The sequence below is a fragment of the Chelonia mydas genome, chromosome 3 (genome assembly GCF_015237465.2).
Source record: "Chelonia mydas isolate rCheMyd1 chromosome 3, rCheMyd1.pri.v2, whole genome shotgun sequence".
In the NCBI taxonomy this organism is placed as follows: Eukaryota; Metazoa; Chordata; order Testudines; family Cheloniidae; genus Chelonia; species Chelonia mydas.
The window spans coordinates 133490256-133511389 of record NC_057851.1 but is presented as its reverse complement, the minus strand read 5'-3'; the positions used below and the strand labels follow the sequence as shown (position 1 = coordinate 133511389).

Here is a 21134-nt window from a genome sequence, read left to right as displayed (position 1 = left end):
TTCACACGAGAACATGCAAAGCCAATCCTTAAGTATCCCTAAGTGAAGTCCACTTGCTCACTACTTCTATCTCAGTGGAATAATGGATACCCCACATGCCGTGCAGTATTATGTAGGATGATTCATTCCCTACACGATGCACTGTGTGTAGTAAAACAAAAAAGGGGTGTGTTGGAGCTGAAAACAGGTGTACAAAGACCTAAGGCCGAAACCTCACACAATACATTCCAAAAAGAGAGCTAAGCAACTATTTCAACTCCAGTCCAGGAGTATCTGCCCTTGCTTAATTTTGAATAGGTGCCTGATGCTGTAACAGTCCCATGTCGCTCCAATGGTAAGTGAGACAGTTTATTGAATCTTTTGTTTCCAGGGCCCTGTGAACATTGTTTTTTAAATGAGGGCAAGTGGAGGGTGGGGGGGGGGGGAGGTATGCCCCCAAGTAGTGCTCCAAAGTTCTCTCAGTTACAGTGAACCACTAATACAATTGGTTCCCCAACACCCTTAAAACTCTCAGCATTGCCCTGATACACACAGCTGTAATCATAATTAGACCTGATGGCAAGCACATCTCATCCACACGCATTCACACTCCCCCTGCCAACATCCCTTGTGGCTGCAGACTTGCTAGCTGTTTCAACGGGACCTGTGACCTAAGTATTTGTTAATGAAGTAAAAGCCAAAAAAAGTAAGGAGTTATCTTGGATAAGTTTCTAATAATAATAATAAAAAAATCCACCCAAATGCCAGGGAGTTAGATTCCCAAATTTGCCAGCTAAAAACAAAAACCTGGGTAATCACGCTGAGAAATACCTATGCACATTTATTGCCCCCGTCAGCACCAGCCCTATTTTTGAGAAGGCAGTGCTCAAGTTAGCGTGGTGGGGGGCTGAACAGCAGAACACAGAGCCAAACTGTGAGCGGAGCTACAGCACTGTACAATTTAATATTTTAGGCAGGTTTACACCATTGCAGTTAAGATCAGAATCTGGCCCACAACATACAAGCAGTGTGAAATATTCTCAGAAGCCCTTTCCAATGCCAGATACACACCAATTTTGATAAAACAAAGGAGTGTTTGTGTGTGCATGAGTGCTTTACTTCAGAAAGGCGGCTTTACCCTACCCACAAAAAAGCCCTAGGAAGATTAACAAATCTTTTAAAAAAAAAAATATCCCTAAATAAAATAGTCAAATTTTTTGTATCCATATTTAATTAAAAAGTAAAACAAAATTAGATCCAGTCAATGTCATTTCATGTAATTATTCACATTTGAATATTCAGTTTCTCTTTAAACAAGAACTAAAGCAGTCAAGCATGTGATCTTCTTTAATGACTAGTTCTAGCCACTTACTATACACCAAGGGTATAAGAGTGGTGTTGTCTCATACATACGCAGATCCAAGTAGAATGGTCTGGTTTTAACACACCCTATTGTAACTCTGATCTCATTTCCCCACCACCACTTTTTTTTTATCCTCCCAATAAACAGCTCACCACTCAACCCAAACAATTTCTAGCTTGCCCAGGAGCAAGGCTGTGTTTCAGGTCTAGCTCCTCAAAAGAGAGTCATGTGAGAAATACAGCTGCAGAGTCATTTCAATCTTACAGTCCTAATGAAGATTCAGAAAAATAGTGATCAGGAAACCTAGAACTATTTGGGTAGCATTACATAATTGAAGTTGTAATAGGTCTTTACATCCCAGAATCCCCCAAACGGGCAGTTTTGAAACAAAAATGTTAGGGCAACACAAGTGCTGCATTAGTATTTATTTCATGAGCCTCATCGCTGTCCATTTTCAAACACATATGATAGTTTAGCTCTCGTTGATTGGTTTTGCATTTATTTTTTCTTGATAAAGGACATATTTTATGTTACTGCTGAGAAACACCACTTACAATTTACCAATAACTTTTAGAGCCCAAAATATCATTAGTGTCATAAACACATTTTTTCCTGATGGATGATATTTTTAAGTCCACATTGAGGATGTCATATGAAATAGAAAATACCTAGCAAAACTACAACAAAATTCTCTGAGCACACTCAGTAGCGTTCTGAAGCGACCAAACTTTATAAACATTTCTAAGAATCAAGGGACTCCGGTCCAAATTCTCAGTTACACTAAGGTCCCTTTACAAGTGTCTGGCAGCATAGAGAGGCCTTAAAGTGTGCATAAGTGACATTACATTTACTGCCAGAGTGCTGTAAAGGAGCCTTAGTGTAAAAGCGAATCAGACTTTAAGCCCACAAAAGTGATTGCCTTCAGGGGTTTTTAATTATTGTTAATTATTCTGAGAGAGACACAGACAGACAAAAACCAAACATTTAAAAATGCATGTGTCTAATTCAAACAGATTCAAACAAATTTAACAAGTACCTTGCAGCCAGGCTAAAAGCTGGGTTTTTTTTTGTTTTTTGGGTTTTTTTTAAACAAAATTAATACGTTACCATTTGAAATGACTGAGTGAATCCCTAAAGACAGGAAAAGAGCTGGTAAAGCTTTCTACTAAAAATCCTATTGAAGTTGCTATGGTTAATACTATGATACATTCAGTTAATAAAAAAAGGCCTTCATCAAAATTATTAGCTCTATGTCCATTATTCTAATGTTGGGGACCAGCAATTCCACTTTTCTACCACAAAATCTCTATTAATGTCAGGAAAACAATTCAAAAACATACCCAGAAACTGCAGGATTTGATTTTTTCCATTCATGTCCTGCTCTAGTCCTGTTGGGACCATAAGTGAAAAATAATGCTCCCAATGCACATCATGTTGAAATCTAGACTCTTGTAATTACTGTTGCTGCAATTTCAAACAGCTATCTGTCTAAAAAATGGATCCACTGTCTTAATTTCAGAACGAACTATAAACTTGCCCCACAGCATGCTTAGTCTGGTATTATGGTTTATCAGGATTTAAATGATAAAAATATGCAAACTTGCTTTCTTGGCAACCTATATTGCATATTGACCGGTTTCAGAGTAACAGCTGTGTTAGTCTGTATTCACAAAAAGAAAAGGAGGACTTGTGGCACCTTAGCGACTAACCAATTCATTTGAGCATAAGCTTTCGTGAGCTACAGCTCACTTCATCGGATGCATACCGTGGAAAATACGGAAGATGTTTTTATACACACAGACCATGAAAAAACGGGTGTTTATCACTACAAAAGGTTTTCTCTTCCCCCACCCCACTGGTGCTATTACCGGCAGGAGAGTGGGGTTGGGGAGAGAAAACCTTTTGTAGTGATAAACACCCGTTTTTTCATGGTCTGTGTGTATAAAAACATCTTCCGTATTTTCCACGGTATGAAGTGAGCTGTAGCTCACGAAAGCTTATGCTCAAATGAATTGGTTAGTCTCTAAGGTGCCACAAGTACTCCTTTTCTATATTGCATATGTTTTCCTAAAACAGCTTGACACCTGACCACTAGCTATTTATTTTTAAACTATACTAAGAAAAATTCCTTAAATCAATTCTATCAAAAATTAGAAGAAAAAAAATCGCAACAGAATATGAAATATATTAGCATTACAATTTCAACTGCTCAGTACTATTTATGTCATGTGTTAGAACAGCCTTAGAACACGTGGATCACTATAATAATCACAGGGCACAGAGCCTAAATACAATACACTGTGAATTAGGCCAGTCATGTGCTCACAACCTGCTGTCATTAAAATCAGTAACAGAACTGATGTGGAATACTTGACTTGATCCTATATAGCATGCAGATATTATGTACTGACTGCAAGCGCTGCATAGCAAGATGTAGTGCTCTAGACAAGATACTTAGATTTCAAAGAGACATAAGAAACCATAAAGATTGCTTGCTTAAAATCTATTTAGTAATCCCAATCCCTCAACCGCACTTAAATTTGCTGGAAATAATACATTTTTTTCAGAAAAAGCACACTGTTCAAGAGTCAGGAAGATACCATATTTTATTTCTATAAATGTTGCTGTGATGGATGCTCAGTGGGAATATTTTTTAGTAGAAAGCAAGGGAAGCTTTTCTGATACTATATGAGAGAATAGGGACAGTTTCTGGGAAAGTTAATGTTACCTTTATTTCCCATTTTCTTTCACACCAGTTGTTATTATTTACACTGTTCTGTCAATTTGCAGGCAATAAAAAAGGACAATAGCCTGTTCTTTTATGCATAAATTATAGTTCTAGTTCTTTCATTTTAAACGTAACCATCCTGCATAACATGAAAGGCATAATCACCCTCTGCTTGCACAGACAGCTGGCATATGCATGCAAATGAGGGTCACAGTAATTTCTATGACAGACAGAGCTACTGCTGCATTGGACACTACTCCTTTCACAATTACACTCTTTAGATTGTTGGAGATATAGGGAATGAAAACCAAGAAGTGCTTACAGGATGAGAAAAAAAAATATCTGTAAGAAATGAGAAGCTATCCATGGAAAAGAGGACCTTAAAATAAACCAGAATACTTCAGTTTTTATCATAACTAAAATCTATTCTAAAAGCACAGCCATAAAGGGGAAAGAGAGAGAAAATGAGTGAACAAGTTTGTGGGATTTTTTTAAATTATAAAGCTTTATTAAGACACTGCTTTCAGCAAATATTTATGTATTATTTGTTAGAAAAGGATTTAGAAACTCCAGTATAAAATAGAGATGATCCCACATCAGAATTTTGCATTTGGCGAGTTTTAAAATTAGATCCAAAGTTTGTGGTGAAGATGGGGAGGGATTTGAAAATGGGCACAGATTCAATCTAATGCAGATGGGACGTGGAATTCAGATCAAGATCTGGGTTCTGACTCCAAAGTTTAGATGGAGGATTTTTGCTCAAGTCTACTCCTTTAAAAAAAATAATGTACAAATGTACTCATTGAATTACAAAAATCATGACTAATATGTAATATTTCAATCTGAACAACACACATCCAGGAGTACTGTGCTGTTCTACAAGAACAGCTAGTGAAAAGGACTAGAAACAAAAAGTTAAACTGTCACATTGCACTGTGCAAACTGAGTGAAGTAGGAAGGGTAAAGGAGGAGCACAAATGGTAATACATGATTAAAAATAAGGTTAAAATCTTGGCTATAAACAAGGAGATATTTTAGTTACCTTTTTATTAAAGAAACAGAATTGTGGATAGTAAAAATGACTGTCATGATTTAAAAAAATCATATAAGGCAATGTTTCTTTAAGAAAGCAAAATTAGACCCACCACTTTATAAAGAAAAGGAGTACTTGTGGCACCTTAGAGACTAACCAATTTATTTGAGCATAAGCTTTCGTGAGCTACAGCTAATCCGATGAAGTGAGCTGTAGCTCACGAAAGCTTATGCTCAAATAAATTGGTTAGTCTCTAAGGTGCCACAAGTCCTCCTTTTCTTTTTGCGAATACAGACTAACACGGCTGTTATTCTGAAACCTGTCACACTTTATAAAGGTGCTAAAAATAGTACTCACAGCATTTTTTCAAACAGCATTGAAAGATGGGTAAGTTAAAATTATGTATTCAGTATGACCTCCATCTCCTTCCAAATCTAGCCTGGTGTTAGCTTGTGTGTAAGATTAAGCCAATCGAACAAAGGAATATTTGTGTAAACTTTGTAGCACTGCAGTGTCTTATAACTTACATAGTTTTCCAAAACATCAGAGATGTATTGAAAATTAGGGAACATATGTGACGGATGTGACACAGGCCTGCTCTATTTGTTGAAGGCTCAACTTAAACAAAGACCAAAAAACCACACACACACACACAATATCTCCAAAAACAAAGAGGAAAATAAGGGGCAGTAAATACAGAACATTCCAATCAAACTGCGTGCTATTTTAAAATAGGCATTTCTAAGCTTTCTGACATAATGCTATAAGATGCCTAACAGGCAAGATCAGTGAATGCTTTCCTAAATATGTTACACCTGAATGAGTTACACAATGTAGCCTGCATGGCAAACAGGCCAAAACCACCAAGTTTTCCATCACAAGCTTTTAAAGCCTGTTTTCTGCAGCGTGGCCCTTCTGTGCTTGAACTCCTTATTCCATTTTGTACCACATGCCTCTTCTTGTAAGAGGAACGAATAGTGCTACTGTTAGATATGTAAATGTGTCTAACATCAAGTAGGTCCAACAGATCCACTATTTTGGAAGGGTTTAAAACTTGGAATAAGTAGATGCTGACCAATCAATCTATATTGTGAGACTCGATGTTCATCTCCCACAGTTTACTCCATATCTGTGCAGTGCCCAGCACAACTGAGTTCCAATCACAACTGGGTCCTGCAGGCACCACTGCAATACAATAGACACATACACACACGAAAGTTTCTTTTCTGAATGTTCTACACATCCAGAGAGCCAACTTACCTGTGACAGAACATTTCAGTACAGTTTTCAACTACAATTTCTCAATATATTTAATACCCTTACCTGTGGGGAAATTGTAAAGTATTAAATGCTGATCCAGCAAATTAAGCCCCCAACCCTGCAAACACTTATGCATATGCTTAATGTTATGACTACATGTAGTCCCATTGACCACAGCGGCATCACTCACATGCATAAAAAGCCTGTGTGTTTGCAAGGTTGGGGCCTTAATTTGCACAGATAAGATTTGAATCTAAACTTAGCACATGCTATTTTGGAGGTCTGAAATGTATACCTGTAAGATTTTTACCCAGAAAGTCACTTTACTAAACTTAATAAAAGTCACTCACCTGTAAAGACATTGGGAAAGTTATCAGTAGAAGCCTGGACTCCTGAGGACTTCCTTGAGTGAGTCAAAGGCTCTCTTTCTTCTTGCAATCTCTCCCTGGACCTCCTGTACTCCAATAAGTCTGCAGAGCCAACCTTTTTAGATATTTCACCTTTGTGATCAGATAGCTCTTCTGTCCAATCTGCTGATCGACTGAAATAACCAGCCAAACTGACGGACCTTTGCTTCTTGATTGATTCCTTCTCTTTTCTGTGGAAGGACTCGCGTCGTCTCTTAAAAAGTGGGCTCTGGGATGGGGAAAGAGAAGGTGACTGACTGGGAGAACTCAGCTGCCTAGTTGTGGTTTTGATGTAACATGGGTTAATTAGGTATGGCTTAAAGCATCGGGAACTGAGCTGAGGACTTTCCACTATCTCCCCAGATGACAAAGTGCCATTTTTCATTTCAGTAGAAAAACCACTCTCCAGTGCCTCTTGGCTAGCTGATAAACTGCATTTGCCTTCCTGAGTCTCAGCAGCATGATCATGGCCTGCATCTGAAAAATCATCATCTCTTCCAGAACCTGGGAAATCAACAGCTTGTACTTCACTAATTTTAGTCTCCGAATCTGCTGCTGGGAACAGAAAATGGAATGCAGAACTGTCTACGTGAGACCCATTTTCTGCCACTGCTGCATTTAAATGTGGATAATCCTTGAGTTCACTAGCTACAGCATTCACTTCAGCCTCAAGATGTTCCTGTTCAGCAGTCCATAGCTTGTGTTCTTGTGTTTCAAATAAATGGTTACCAGGATACGCTGTATCTTTCAGTTCACTTTCAATTTCACTGTGGGGAATGGTTTCTGTAATTTCAGATATTGCTGAGACAGCCAGCTCAGTTTCTGGGCTACTCTCTTTGTCACTGCTAGTCACTGAAAGAAACCGTTCAAGATCTAAGGGGGCTGCTTGAGAATTAGCCATGTGTGGATCCATTGTTTTGGTGACCTGCTCCTCAGTTCCAGTGTTAATTGCCCCCTGCTGCTGCTGCAGTCTAATAGCTTGCTGGATATCAGAAAGCAAATCCTCTTGTTCTGTGGCTGAATGGAAACTGTATATATCTGTATCGGAGCCAGAGCTGGTCCTTTGTCCATCCTGTGCCTCTGCAGCAGCTGGGCGAGTTTCATTTGTAATTTCAAAATGCTCAGCATCTGTGTCCGAGAGACCCGCTTCATCTGCAGAAATGCTTATATCCGGAGTTTTGTTAATAATTGAATGAGCACTGTCCAGCTCCCCTGTATGCAAGGCCTGGCTTTCTAAAACATCCTCCCTTGAACTACTGGTCCCATCTTTAGCCTTGGACAGATTTTTTCTGATCCTCAGATTTGAAAACACTGAGGCCCGAGAGTCTGACTTACCCTTCTTTTTGCCAGATTCACTTCCTTTACCATGCTTCCCCAGTCCTTTTTTGCTTCCTGCTCCCTTCTTTGTGCCTTCTGTATCCTTGGGCCCAGAAGCATCCTCTCCTCCTTCACATACATCACCTGTATTTTTCTTTAGCTTCCCATCTTGGTTCCCCATGATTTTTAGCAATCCAACCCCTTCAGAAATCAAGCCATGCTGCTGGATTTCATTCACTTGGCCTGCCGGCGAGCTCCTCTCTAGCAATCCAGGTTTGTTTTCAGGCGGTGGTGATGCAAGCGACGCAAATGCTTGCTGTGCCTCTCCCCCATCTGCTAGAGCTGCCTTTTTGCATAATATGCAGCTTGCACTGTGCTCTACTGGGACATGCTCAGTACAGCACTGAAAGCTGCAGACAGCTCCTTCCAATGGCTGCTCCTGACACAGTTGCTTTTGCACTGTGGATCTGCTACGTTCCTCTTTCTTTATAAAAGATTCTGTGAAAAGTGTTTCCTTTATAAGAGTTACTTCTTTTTCCACTGTTTGAATTGCTTGCATTGTAAGCTCAGGGGAGATCACAGCTCAGTTTGTTATCAAATAGCTACAATTTCAGGACTTCAAAGTTCAAATTCCTGGAAAAAAGAAGAAGAAAAGTTAAATGAGAGGTACCATAATTACTCTGTCATTACCTAGAGGAATAAACTAGTAAGCCCCAAAAATACAAATAGGCTAGTTTAATAATATATAAAGTTCTTAAACATGTTACTTCAATAGGCTACACAATACCATGTGTATTTTACACATTTAGCTCATTTGTACCATAAAGACACAGTTAAATAAGTTCTCCTTCTTAAAAAACAAAAAACAAAACACACCTCTCTAAAAATAAAAAAATGGTGTGTATGCAAACTGATCCATTGAACCCACTCTCAAAGATATACATTGAACTTTGAGTGGGATATTGTATTAGTACAATTACCATATAAAACAAACAGTTTGTATTGAGAAGGTACATATACAATTATTCTCAGGACAGTAAGCTCATCAATATTAAAAACACAATACCATTGTTTCCTCTTATAAAAACATTTGATATGAAACGAATTAAATCAAGCAGCACCAGCCAAATGCAACTCTGAAGTAAAGGATACAGGTAAAGTGTTCCCCTGTTCATATATAAATATTTTATAACAATTGGTTTAAACGCTGCTGCTGGTTAGCTATTTTGAAACTACAAACAATATTTTATATAAAAGATATATTTTATTTTTCTATTTCTGGTTCACAAGTGAGTATATGCATTTCATTTAAAAAAAAATCCTACTTTCAAAACAAATATAGTGCAATTTTGCTTGTTTTGTTTGTGGGGGGTTTTTTGGGAGGGGCTGCTTTGTAATCATGGGATTAAATTCCATGAAGTAATTTAACTAAAATGGGAACAAAGGGGCATAAGAACACAGAAATTGCCAGGCTGGATTACCTCAGTGGACTCTCTAATCCAGCATCCTGTTTCTGACAGCAGCAGTAATTGATGCTTTAGATGAAAGGACAAAAAAAAAAAACCCATAGTGGGCAATTATGTCATTAGCTGCTCATAGGGGAAGCTTCTTCCTAACACCTATCAGTTAGTAATTGGTTTATGTCTTGAAGGTAGATGTTCTCAGCCACACAAATATCTAATCTGGTGTATTGCATCCAGTTTTGAGCCCCTCACTTCAGAAAGTATGTGGACAAATTGGAGAGAGTCCAGCGGAGGGCAACGAAAATGATCAGGGGGCTGGGGCACATGACTTATGAGGAGAGGCTGTGAGAACTGGGTTTATTAAGTCTGCAGAAGAGAAGAGTGAGGGAGGATTTGATAGCAGCCTTCAACTACCCAAAGGGGGGTTCCAAAAAGGATGGAGCTAGGCTGTTTTCGGGGTAGCAGATGACAGAACAAGAAGCAATGGTCTCAAGTTGCAGTGGGGGAGGTCTAGGTTGGCTATTAGGAAAAATTATTTCACTAGGAGGGTGGTGAAGCACTGGAATGGGTTCCCTAGGGAGGGGTGGAATCTCCTTCCTTTGAAGTTTTTAAGGCCTGGCTTGACAAAGCCCTGGCTGGGATGATTTGGTTGGAGTTGGTCCTGCTTTGAGCAGGGGATTGGACTAGATGACCTCCTGAGGTCTTTTCCAATCCTAATCTTCTATGATTCTATAAATCATACTAAGTGTTTGGCCTCAGTGATGTACCTTGTATCAATGAGTTCTACAACATAATTATGTTGTATAAAAAGGAATTTCCTTTGATCAGTTTTAAACTACTTGCCTTTCAGTTTCAATGGATGTCTTTGTTCTTGTATTATGAGAATCGATAAATAGGAGTTCACAGTTTACCTTCTCTAAACTAAATAGCCCAAATCTTTCCTGTTTTTTCATGTGGAAGTCTTTCCATGTCCCTAATATTTTCATTGCTCATATCTGAGCCTCCTCTATTTCTACCATACTCTTTTGGAATTAGGGTGATCAAAACCAATCATGATATTCCAGGTAAGCATGTGCCACTGATTTATATAGTCTTAACTAACATACATAACAGTATCTTATGCCAAATTTTCCCATTGTATTGTCCACCCCCTTTTCCCAATCATTTATAAATATATTAGTACAGAACGTCTTATGGCACTTTTTCCTCAGTTCATTGACCCTTTATTCCCAGTGTTTGTTTTCTGCCTCTTAGCCAATTTCTAATCTATGGTAGTACTTTACTGCCCACGCTATCACTACATACATTCCTTAAAAGCCTCTTGTGAGAGGATTTTTCCAAAAGGCTTTTTTGAAAGTTCAATTAAATTATGTGAACCAGTTCTCCTTCATCTACTCAATAAGCCTTACAGAAACTTAAAAGCATAGTTTAAGAGTTTCTATCCCAATATAGGGCTTGATTCCTCCTACACTGATTTTGGCTATTTATGTATAGGCATGACTACCTGCCTTTTTCTGGTTACTATAAGCGGCCAGTCCGCATCCAATCCAGTAAAGATAAAAAATAATAATTTAAAATAGGATATAATCCATTAATTTTATTAATAATTTTTAAAACCATTATATATGAAGGGACAGATAGTAAATAGCAATGGATATATAGCTATTGCAAACCAATAATCCAAAATTAAAATATGGAAACAAAATAGCTAAAATTTAGTTTTGATAAGATACACAGAATGGAAGCTCCAGGATCTTTATATATCACTGAACATAGCCATCATGTCGACTGTGGAATATAAAACGAGTCTACAAATGTTCTCTTTAAAATTTTTGCCTCTCTAAATACCTAATATTTCCAGAAGATCATTATTTCCATCACTCCACTTGCCATGCACCCCAAGCACAAGGCCAAAGAAGTGGATATTTTAACCTCCCATTAAGTTCTTGATTTCTACCTCTAATTCGAGGTAATAAGTCACTTTCTCTCTGTGGGCTTGCTCCAAACTTTTGGCATTATCCTTCCACCGCACTGTAACATCCACCACCACCGCATCATCTTTGGTAAATATAATATCTGTTTTTCTCAACTCTCCCCTACTATTTCTTAAGTGGGGTTCTACTAAAGCTTTCCATCCTAATTTAACTACCTTATCTATAACAGCCAAAACTACCCTATTGTGTCTTTTAATTCTAGCATCCTTGGTTTTATAACATTGTCCGGAAATGTGGGGTATCATTTCTCGCACCATCTACAAAAGGCATTTATTTCCCCTCTTCCTCTTGCTACATTTCCCTTGTAGGGTATATATTTGCTTTAAGTTGAAGTGCTGCAATAAATGAAGATGACTTAATCTTACTAGAATTTTTCATAAATGAATTACTAATTCATTTTTAAAATACTTAATTCCTATTCCCTGACATCGCAACTCACCCCATCTTAAAAATTCTTCTTCTCTCCATTTTCTAGGATGGGGTGTTGCTGCACTAAATATCAATATCTTATCGATTAAATTTTCTCCAGCATATAACTATGAGAGATCTAGCCAACTATTTTTGGAGACAATGTGTCTCCTCCATTTTCGAACTAACATATTTGGAATTTGTATACTAAATTTTGTGAGCGCAAGATCTCCGTCCTTTCCTCTTGAATAAAATAATCCATCAGTGGTGCATTGCGGTAAATAGAAAAATAGCCAAACAAATTTTACAACTAAAACATCCAAATCATTTAAAAGGTAAAAAGGGGGTTCTATTAAAAGTAGGTTATAAAATAGACTTGGTAAAATGAATGTTTGTAAAATCAGTAATTTCTGAGCCTGTTTCAAGGAGGCCTTAATCCAACTCTCACTCCATTCATTCAGCTTCTCCCTGAGTGACAACCCTCTAATACCTATCCAGGGATCTATTTCTGCACCTAAATATTTCTCAAATTCTCCCAGTTGAACATACTCAATTTTCTCAGTCCCTATGTTCCAATTTTCTTTTGGATTCACTACATAAGTTTTATATTTCAATAAAATGTGGAAACCTTTAGTCTTCTTCACATTGATACAAAGATTACTACAAAAACACTTTAAATATCCAAATTTTTAGCCATCCCTTGATATGAATTACTTAAAATTGCCACGTCGTTGGCAAATGCCAACAACGTGACACTACTACCCTGAACATAAAATCCACTTCCTTCTAATTCTAGCCTAGTTAAAAGGGGATCTATAGCGATATTAAATAAAATAGGAGAAAGGGGGTCACCCTGTTTCACCCCCCCCCCCCAATTAAAATGACTCGGCATGGAACAGGACTACTCAGCATGACTAAAAGTGACAGAATGTGACTCCTAGTAATTATAACAAGCATTCATAAGCCTGATCCTGCAAACACTTATACATGTGCTTAACATTAATACTGCAAGCTGTCCCATTGAAGTCTGCCAGACTCTTGTAGGACTAACAAATGACACTTAGTTCATAAAATCGTTTTTGAAAATATAGTATTAGCATGACTGACTAAAACTATTTAGATATATACACATACATGTGCTCAAATACATGCAAGCACAAAAAAACTCTCAGAACTGCACTTACATTAGTTCATTGTGCATTAGCACAATCAACTAAACAGTCAGGTTTGTTTGAACAGAACTTTTTCCTTACTAATTTTGTCCTTTTCTATTTGCTAAACATTTTTCTTTGTATCTCAGAGTGACTCCATATTAGCACAGGATTCCATATTAGCAGTTCCCAATACATGGTCCTAAGGTCACATTGTTAAAAATCACAAGACAGGAAATTTAAAATTTCAGGCTCCAACATCGTCAGTTCTGTCACAATACATACTGTATATGCCATATTGTCTACTCATGTTGTTTTGGGTTAAATGTGTACCTTAATATACTCTGCTTTATGTCATAAAATGCACACCAGAAATGTTCACAAACAGAGTTAAGACACATTTAAAAAAAAAAAAAACTACCTTCAGTTTACAAGACTCATACACCTTAGAAAAAAATTAGTATGTCTGGAAATGACATATTAGGGAAACAGTCAGTTCTCCACTGCCATGTAATCCTCTATCACACACATTCATTTTATTCAACTGACCCAACCCACCTAATGTTAAGTATCCCCAGTCATGGCTCCTGGGTAGGCTGCCCTCTTTGGAACCCTTTTCAAGTCCCTCAAGTGTACCCCTTACAACAGGCAGGCCTGTGCGTCCCCCGCCCTTCACTCTGTGGTGGGATCCCACAATCCAACCACTCTGCAATGGGGTCTCTAGGTTACACCTCCCTGGATACCTAGAGGTGTAACAGTTGGCCATGTTACTTAGCAGGTCCAACTGGGTGTGGACCCTGCCAGAGTTCCCCCTGCAGGAGCCTGTGGTCAGTAATAGCATGCAGACACACAGAACAAGAGCAGTTTCTCCAAAACAACATATGATTTATTTTACTCAAATCAGCTCACAGAGATTAGAAAAGTGGATTTTAAATTAGCAAAGAAACCTATACACATATTGTCTGACCTACGCTTGGTATTCCCCTCACGCACCTAGTCAGACATGACATAACCTCAATGTTGCCTCCTCTCTCTGGAAATCAAGCCACAGATGACTTGCTGCAGACCCTGACTCTCAATCAACCTCTTCCTGGGTCAGCCTCATAGCCTGCTCACACTTTCTCCCTTCCAGTTCTGCCAGGGCCACCTTTTAACCCATTAGGGTCTCATGATCTCAGGTTTAGCCTTATAAAAGAAAAAATCATCTTAGTCTGGATTGTGCCCAGCCCAGTAGTTTCTTCCCCCAATTGATGGCCCAGCCATTGTTGTCTTAAGGGCTTTGAAGCAGGGTACCTGAGACTGCCTTATTTGCGTCACTGCAGTACTCTTTCTGGGTTCCTTAACCACCTCACTTTTTACAGCCTCCTTTGATCTGACCATTTACATTCAACAGGGAAACAGGTTCATACATAATATTAGTAAGAAATAATACACGTTTCCCCAATTTGTCACACCCTCAATTTACATACTTAATGGAAATATATAGCTGAATTATATATTTAAGAAACTGTATGTAGTAAAGATTTAAATAGGAACATAATTCCAGGTTACCTTAAGGCCCTGATCCTGCAATTTGTAATATGAGGCTGGACCATAGCACCCATACAGAGCCTCCGTGATTTCAGCAGGCCTCTGTGTCGGTGCAGCAATCTGCCTGTGTATTGTAAACTTCAGAATTAAGCCCTTAAATTAAGAATTCAAATGTTCTGATAGGGTCACATGTAAGTGGACTCGAAGAATATTATTCTGAATAAAATGGAGATGGTTGATTTGTGTGGTGTTTTAAATTGTGTTAGTTGCCCAGAAGTGTATGCTATTTAAATCAAAAGTAGATTTTGCACAATACCTTTAAAACTGCCAAATTGCAACAACTAAGATATAAATTTTTGAATATAGTGAACACTGAAGATACTGCAGTGCTATACCAGACTAGTGTACTGGAAATTAATTCCTTTAATAAGAAATATACTTCGATAGCTTGTTAGTACAGTCATTGTTATTTGGATCTTGGTGTACATTTTTTGTAATTGTTTTTGGTCAACATTAAGGTTGGACATGTGGTGTAAATTGGGGGGGCGGGGTGAGTGGTGAAGGATAAGGTAGAGAAAGATGTTATTTCAGCTGCTGTGACCCAGCTTCCCAAAATTTCCAATCAATGCTCACTCCAGACTTCACAGGAGCTGCCCACATGCACAAGGATCCAGCTGTGCAGATCACGTTCTAGACTAGGCTCTATAATAGGGGTTACTGTATACTATATGACATCAAAGAGATCTGTTCTATTTGTTCAAATATTCTATGTATCTTGTATTTGAAAAACCACGACCACTAGTATTCTGGCTATTTACGCATGAAAATGGCTGCTTAATGGATCCAGGTGTCAAGAGATCAAATGCTAATTCATTAAATGGGGTCACATTGCCCTTTTATTAGTATGCCATGATACATACCACCTAGAGCTATAATCTGACCCAGATACAAGCCAGATAAACCTTTTATGCTCATATGAATACATGGACCAATGTCCCTCTCACCCTCTCCAATAAAAAAAAAAAATAGCCTACATATTCTTGCAAAATGTGCTTGAGTTCTCCCTGTATCTGACATAAATCCTGATCCTACAATCAGTTCCATTTATGCTCACTCAGATCTGATTGCAGGACTGGGGCAATGAACAGGATGGGTGGGGTCAGTTTGCATCATTATATGACAGCATCCTAATTCATATCCATAACAGGAAAGTTAAGTTTCATTCAGATCACAGCTAGTGGAGTTTCACCACCAGTAAGGTAATTTTTTCATAGATTCATAGATATTTAGGTCAGAAGGGACCATTATGATCATCTAGTCTGACCTCCTGCACAACGCAGGCCACAGAATTTCACCCACCACTCCCACAAAAAAACCTCACACCTATATCTGTGCTATTGAAGTCCTCAAATTGTAGTTTAAAGACCTCAAGGAGCAGAGAATCCTCCAGCAAGTGATCCGTGCCCCATGCTACAGAGGAAGGCGAAAAACCTCCAGGGCCTTCCAATCTGCCCAGGAGGAAAATTCCTTCCCGACCCCAAATATGGTGATCAGCTAAACCCTGAGCATATGGGCAAGATTCATCAGCCAGATACTACAGAAAATTCTTTCCCGGGTAACTTGGATCTTACCCCATCTAAAACCCATCACAGGCCATTGGGCCTATTTACCATGAATATTTAATTACCAAAGCCATGTTATCCCATCATACCATCTCCTCCATAAACTTATCGAGTTTAATCTTAAAGCAAGATAGATCTTTTGCCCCCACTACTTCCCTCGGAAGGCTATTCCAAAACTTCACTCCTCTGATGGTTAGAAACCTTCGTCTAATTTCTAATCTAAATTTCCTAGTGGCCAGTTTATATCCATTTGTTCTTGTGTCCACATTGGTACTGAGTTTAAATAATTCCTCTCCCTCTCTGGTATTTATCCCTCTGATATATTTATAGAGAGCAATCATATCTCCCCTCAACCTTCTTTTAGTTAGGCTAAACAAGCCAAGCTCCCTGAGTCTCCTTTCATAAGACAAGTTTTCCATTCCTCGGATCATCCTAGTAGCCCTTCTCTGTACCTGTTCCAGTTTGAATTCATCCTTCTTAAACATGGGAGACCAGAACTGCACACAGTACTCCAGGTGAGGTCTCACCAGTGCCTTATATAACGGTACTAAGACCTCCTTATCCCTACTGGAAATACCTCTCCTGATGCATCCCAAGACGACATTAGCTTTTTTCACAGCCATATCACATTGGCAGCTCATAGTCATCCTATGATCAACCAATACTCCAAGGTCCTTTTCCTCCTCCGTTACTTCTAGTTGATGCGTCCCTAGCTTATAACTAAAATTCTTGTTATTAATCCCTAAATGCATGACCTTACACTTCTCACTATTAAATTTCATCCTATTCCTATTACTCCAGTTTACAAGGTCATCCAGATCCTCCTGTAGGGTATCCCTATCCTTCTCTAAATTAGCAATACCTCCCAGCTTTGTATCATCTGCAAACTTTATTAGCACACTCCCACTTTTTGTGCCCAGGTCAGTAATAAAAAGATTAAATAAGATTGGTCCCAAAACCGATCCCTGAGGAACTCCACTGGTAACCTCCCTCCAACTTGACAGTTCACCTTTCAGTAGGACCCGTTGTAGTCTCCCCTTTAACCAATTCCCTATCCACCTTTCAATTTTCCTATTGATGCCCATCTTATCCAATTTAACTAATAATTCCCCATGTGGCACCGTATCAAACGCCTTACTAAAATCTAAGTAAATTAGATCCACTGCGTTTCCTTTATCTAAAAAATCTGTTACTTTCTCAAAGAAGGAGATCAGGTTGGTTTGGCACGATCTACCTTTTGTAAAACCATGTTGTATTTTGTCCCATTTACCATTGACTTCAATGTCCTTAACTACCTTCTCCTTCAAAATTTTTTCCAAGACCTTGCATACTACAGATGTCAAACTAACAGGCCTATAATTACTTGGATCACTTTTTTTCCCTTTCTTAAAAATAGGAACTATGTTAGCAATTCTCCAATCATACGGTACAACCCCTGAGTTTACAGATTCATTAAAAATTCTTGCTAATGGGCTTGCAATTTCTTGTGCCAATTCCTTTAATATTCTTGGATGAAGATTATCTGGGCCCCCCGATTTAGTCCCATTAAGCTGTTTGAGTTTCGCTTCTACCTCAGATATGGTGATGTCTACCTCCATATCCTCATTCCCATTTATCATGCTACCATTATCCCTAAGATCCTCTTTAGTCTTATTAAAGACTGAGGCAAAGTATTTGTTTAGATATTGGGCCATGCCTAGATTATCCTTGACCTCCACTCCATCCTCAGTTTTTAGCGGTCCCACTTCCTCTTTCTTTGTTTTCTTCCTATTTATATGACTATAGAACCTTTTACTATTGGTTTTAATTCCCTTTGCAAGGTCCAACTCTACTTGACTTTTAGCCTGTCTCACTTTATCCCTACATATTCTGACCTCAATAAGGTAGCTTGCCTTACTGATCCCTCCCTTCTTCCACTCCCTATATGCTTTCTGCTTTTTCTTAATTACCTCTCTAAGATGCTTGCTCATCCAGCTTGGTCTACAACTCCTGCCTATGAATTTTTTCCCCTTTCTTGGGATGCAGGCTTCCGATAGCTTCTGCAGCTTTAATTTAAAATAATCCCAGGCCTGCTCTACCTTTAAACCCATAAATTCTTCAGTCCAATCCACTTCCCTAACTAATTTCCTTAATTTTTGAAAGTCAGCCCTTTTGAAATCAAAAACCCTAGTCGCAGATTTATTTTTGTTAATCCTTCCATTCAGTTTGAACTGAATTAGCTCATGATCACTTGAGCCAAGATTATCCCCTACAACCATTTCCTCTATGAGGTCCTCATTACTCACCAAGACCAAATCTAAAATGGCATCCCCCCTAGTCGGTTCAGCAACTACTTGCTGAAGGAATCCATCAGCTATCGCATCTAGGAAAATCTGAGCCCTATTATTATATATATTATTATATATAAATATTATATTATTATAATTTCAGGCAGTTTTGTTTGATTTTGCTCCCTCACGAGAGAAACTTGCCAAAAATTAAAGTTGGTCTTGGGACCTGAAGTTTTTTGGAAATACTAGTAACGTACTGATTAAAAAAAAAATCTATAACTTTTATATTTTTAGTTAATAATTTACAACCATAAAGATTGTTTGTCAATTTAGTACAGAATCATTAGCCAATTCTTCAAGTGCCTGCCTATTTAAAACAGGGCAATATCCCCGTGTGTTAGTTACATTGAAAATGTCCTCAGTTATCCATACTTTGGCCCTAATCCAGCCACAAGAATTGCGCAGAAAAATCCCTGCACCCACACAGAACCACGCTGATTTCAGTGGGGTTGCCCAGAGGTTCAGGGCACAACACAATTCTCTTTGCGGGACAGGGGCCTTAGACAAAGTGAGACTACCTACATAAGTAGAGTTAAGCATATGTATAAGTTTTTGCAGGATCAGAGCTTTATTCATTGCTCTGCATTCATCAGTACACGTGGATAGTCAAGTTCACTATACTCTGTGCACCAAACTAGCTCTGTTTATTTCCTTCAAGACACAGCAAGTTGTAAAAATGGCAGTTTTAGGATAAGTTACCATGAAAGTGATTGGGTGAAATGCTCTCACTGAATATTTGGTGAGATTTGCATACATTTGTTGACACCATGTAAAGTATAAAATACTTTACAAAACAAATTCCAAACACGTTTTTCATTTATCAGGCACAACATAAAACTATGCAAAAACATAAAACTAAAATCAATAATAGCTAAAAGGCAGCATGGCCCAAAATACATTTCTAGGATCAGGGTGTAAACTCTATTAAAATACAGGGAGAGAGAAAAAAAGACACACATATACTCTATAACAGAGAAAAAAACTCTCTCAGGAAGTCAAAAAGCATCTTTAGCCTTACGGGAAGATTGAAATCAAATTAGAACTATTCTTAAAAATGTGGCAATTTACAAGTGCCAAAAAAGGTCAAAAACACTTCAACAAAAGCCCAAGGTCAGTCCCCAATGCTGCCTGCATCGTTGAACATTTGTAATCAGCCATACTAGTGACTGAAAGCAGAATATAGCATAGGTGTAGATAACAGATAGCCTGATACCAGCAACAATAACCTTCTGATCTGGTCACCCCTCCTAAAAAGCTCAAGAGAAGCTTGCAACAGTGCACAGAACAGAATAAAAAATGGAGGTTTAAAACTTACAACTCTAGATGCATTTTCTCTGCACTCTCAGATGCATCTTGAATCAAGATGTATTTATTTTGGAAAAGTAAATCGTTGTTATTATTAGCAACAGCAGCATCACTGCTGTTACTCCAACTTGCACTGAATTGTCCTCTCAGCTACCACTCAGCACAGCCCTGCTGCTTACTCAGCTCCCAACCTGGAACAGGAAGAGCCACAGGCAGCTTTGATTTCACTCACCTGAGGAAGGTCTTGAGTTTCCTGAACAAAGCCAAAGCAGAGCAACTCTTTACCCAGAGGTGGGGAAATCACTAGGGAGGAAAACAAAAGCAGCAAGATCCCCCCGGCACTTTACTTTGAACATGCTGACTGCCCTCTAACCACATGATGGCTCACAGCTGGCAGAGACATGAACTGGAGGAAGAGAGAGCTACAGCTAGGGGAGATTATAGTCAGTGTAGGGTTATAGAGCTTTGTGGGGATTTCTAATAAACTGTGTGGGGAGCTGAGAGTTGTTTTATGATGATTTACTTTAGCAGCAGTCACTGGTTAAGACCGTATAGAGTAGTGACAATAAGGTATCATTTCACAGTAAAAATACATATTGAAAATTGAAAATTTTTAATTTAAATGTGGATTTTTAAGCAGTCAGTGCTTTAGGCCCTAATTCTTCAATGAACTCTAGACAGGCAGACCTCTGTACCCAGGAGTTACTCACTGCAGGACTGGTGCCTTTACTAGTAAAATGCCCAGTTCAGGGAAACCACAAGAATCTCTAGAACAAATAGGTGGAAGGAGATAGCTAACCAGCAGTGACAGTGTGGTTAATAGTATGGTGATACCCTTAGCACTTAACAATACAACCTGCACAAAAATAGAACATAAGAGTAAACTACACTGCCTGGTTCAGTTATTGAACCCTCAGGGCCACAGCAACTAACAGGCCTAATAGTACCCTCAGCATGGTTATATATTATGTACAGTAGGTAGCAACATCATCTCACACTGCCTGGAGACTGAGTAGCAGATGGGCATCTACTCCAGAAACTGAAAATAGCCAGTTCATGCCAAGAGAGACCTCCAGCTGTGGACAAGTGAGGTGTCCCCTACTCTTCTTTTAGCAGCTGTGTAGGGGGACCCTGTCTGATCCCTCTTTTCAGATAGCTGTGAAGAAAGTACTATACCACTGACACTTAGAAATGTGGTTGTGGCAGGGCCTGGCCACCACTGCCAGTTGGCTGGTTGAGGGTCC

General features: G+C 38.7%; 1 protein-coding gene across 3 annotated transcripts in view; it reads right to left on the bottom strand.

Moving 5' to 3' along the window:
* FMN2 (formin 2) overlaps positions 1 to 21134 on the bottom strand; it is a 248618-nt gene that overhangs the window by 227119 nt on the left and 365 nt on the right. The window contains exons 2-3 of one of the 3 annotated variants that reach the window (XM_037895301.2): positions 20123 to 20193; positions 6714 to 8720 (exon numbers count right to left, since the gene is read on the bottom strand). In XM_037895301.2, coding sequence (XP_037751229.1) covers positions 6714 to 8646 — 1933 coding nt within the window. In that variant the 5' untranslated portion in view covers positions 8647 to 8720; positions 20123 to 20193. Of the gene's footprint in view, positions 1 to 6713; positions 8721 to 19900; positions 20091 to 20122; positions 20212 to 21134 lie in introns of those variants that run through there. The other 2 variants (XM_043543314.1, XM_037895302.2) reach the window with 2 other exon arrangements.